The sequence below is a fragment of the Apis dorsata genome, unplaced genomic scaffold (assembly GCF_000469605.1).
Source record: "Apis dorsata unplaced genomic scaffold, Apis dorsata 1.3 scaffold_288, whole genome shotgun sequence".
NCBI classification, from domain to species: Eukaryota; Metazoa; Arthropoda; class Insecta; order Hymenoptera; family Apidae; genus Apis; species Apis dorsata.
The window spans coordinates 2,892-4,528 of record NW_006263563.1 but is presented as its reverse complement, the minus strand read 5'-3'; the positions used below and the strand labels follow the sequence as shown (position 1 = coordinate 4,528).

Below are 1,637 nucleotides of genomic sequence, written 5' to 3'. Positions count from 1 at the left end.
AAAAAAAAAAAAAAAAAAAAATACAATATTTAATAATTTTTAGTGTGATATTAATAGTTTTTCTATAAAACGAAGCATAGAAATCGTATCAATTTCAATTTTCTTTTTATAAGCAAAATAATAATTTTTATTCACGTAATCGACGTAGCTCGTTATTTCCTATAAAAAAATATCAAATTATTCACATCGAAAAATATTTAAATTTATGTCGTATAAAAGATATAAACAATACATCATTGTTCTTTCACTTTCATTGTAAAAATAAATTTTATAAATTTCAAATTAAAATATCTTTTAAACTTAAAGATTTTTCGATACAAATGGCTTAGTATTCTTTCATAAGAAATAACGAGCTGCATGGATCAGCGTTAAAAATTATATTGTTTCTTTCAAAAAATTAAAATTGATCTTCATATATATATATTCTATGCGATATATTATATATTATATATTCTATCCGATGTTATGAGATTTTTTTTTTTATTAGATCCGTGATAAATGAATAGTTAATTCGTGTATAAACGTAATAAAAATCAATCAATACAATAGAAATTATTTCTTTATATCATCGATATAAATATCTAAATACATAATATATGCATAATATATATATACAAATGTTCATTCTACCTCTCACTATTTTATATTTATTTTTATATTTTATATTTATAGGCGTCCAGGAATTTTGGTTCTTATAAATGACATCGATTGGGAATTATTGGTAAATGTAAAAATCATCGTATCATATATATATATATATATATATTATAATATATAATAATAATTGTACAAGTAATTATGTAAATATATATCATATATTTTATATATACATATCATGTACGCATTATATCGCGTATGCGTGTACAGTACTCGTGTACAGTATTCGCATGCGTTCGTTATTTTATCTCTGTCAGCTTACAATAGAAGAATTTGCTTTTCTTTTGTTCTTTCAATTCTTACATCGATAACAATGATTTTATAAAAATTTTTAGGGCGAAAGCAATTATAAAATAAAATCAGGTGATACGATATTATTCATATCCACTTTACACGGAGGATAAGAAAAATAAAATTGGAAAAAGAAAAGATAAAAGAAGATCGATGCAAAGAAGATCGAAGATAATATCGCATAATATAAATGGAATCCGAGTTCAGAAAAACATGATAATTTCGCGAAATGTTTGTACGATGGCGAGATACGTGGATACGCGCATAGCGTAAAAAAAAAAAAAAAAAAAAAAAAAAAAAAAATAAAACGTTTATACTCGTACAATTATGCATATTCAATAATAAATAATAATATTATGCCACTTACTAAAATTATCGCTTCCCTCTTCCTTATCATCTACATAATTATTAGTTTTTAATATAAATACACACATCGATCTTTTACTCACGAATATTCTTCTAATACAATCGCGGATACGTAATACAGTACGCAGTACGCGGATAATATCGTGGATACGTATATCTTTACGATAGTAAAAATCAAGAGATAATTCCGGCGTCGAGAGAACATTTCACGAAATGGATTAGATATACGATATATCACGTATCGTATCGAAATTCGACAACGAACGGTCAACAGAGCAGCAGAGCAAAAAATTGGAAGATAAGTTTGGAATTACAAGAACCAA

The 1,637-nt window shown here is 24.9% G+C and overlaps 1 protein-coding gene across 5 annotated transcripts in view; it reads left to right on the top strand.

The window, feature by feature from the left end:
* Nucleotides 1-1,251, top strand: part of LOC102675169 (ubiquitin-related modifier 1) — a 3,002-nt gene extending 1,751 nt beyond the window's left edge. For all 5 annotated transcript variants that reach the window (XM_031511077.1, XM_031511076.1, XM_031511075.1 and 2 more), the window contains 2 exons: nucleotides 673-721; nucleotides 993-1,251. In XM_031511077.1, coding sequence (XP_031366937.1) covers nucleotides 673-721; nucleotides 993-1,061 — 118 coding nt within the window. In that variant the 3' untranslated portion in view covers nucleotides 1,062-1,251. The remainder of the gene's footprint in view (nucleotides 1-672; nucleotides 722-992) is intronic.
* Nucleotides 1,252-1,637: the final 386 nt, after the last annotated feature.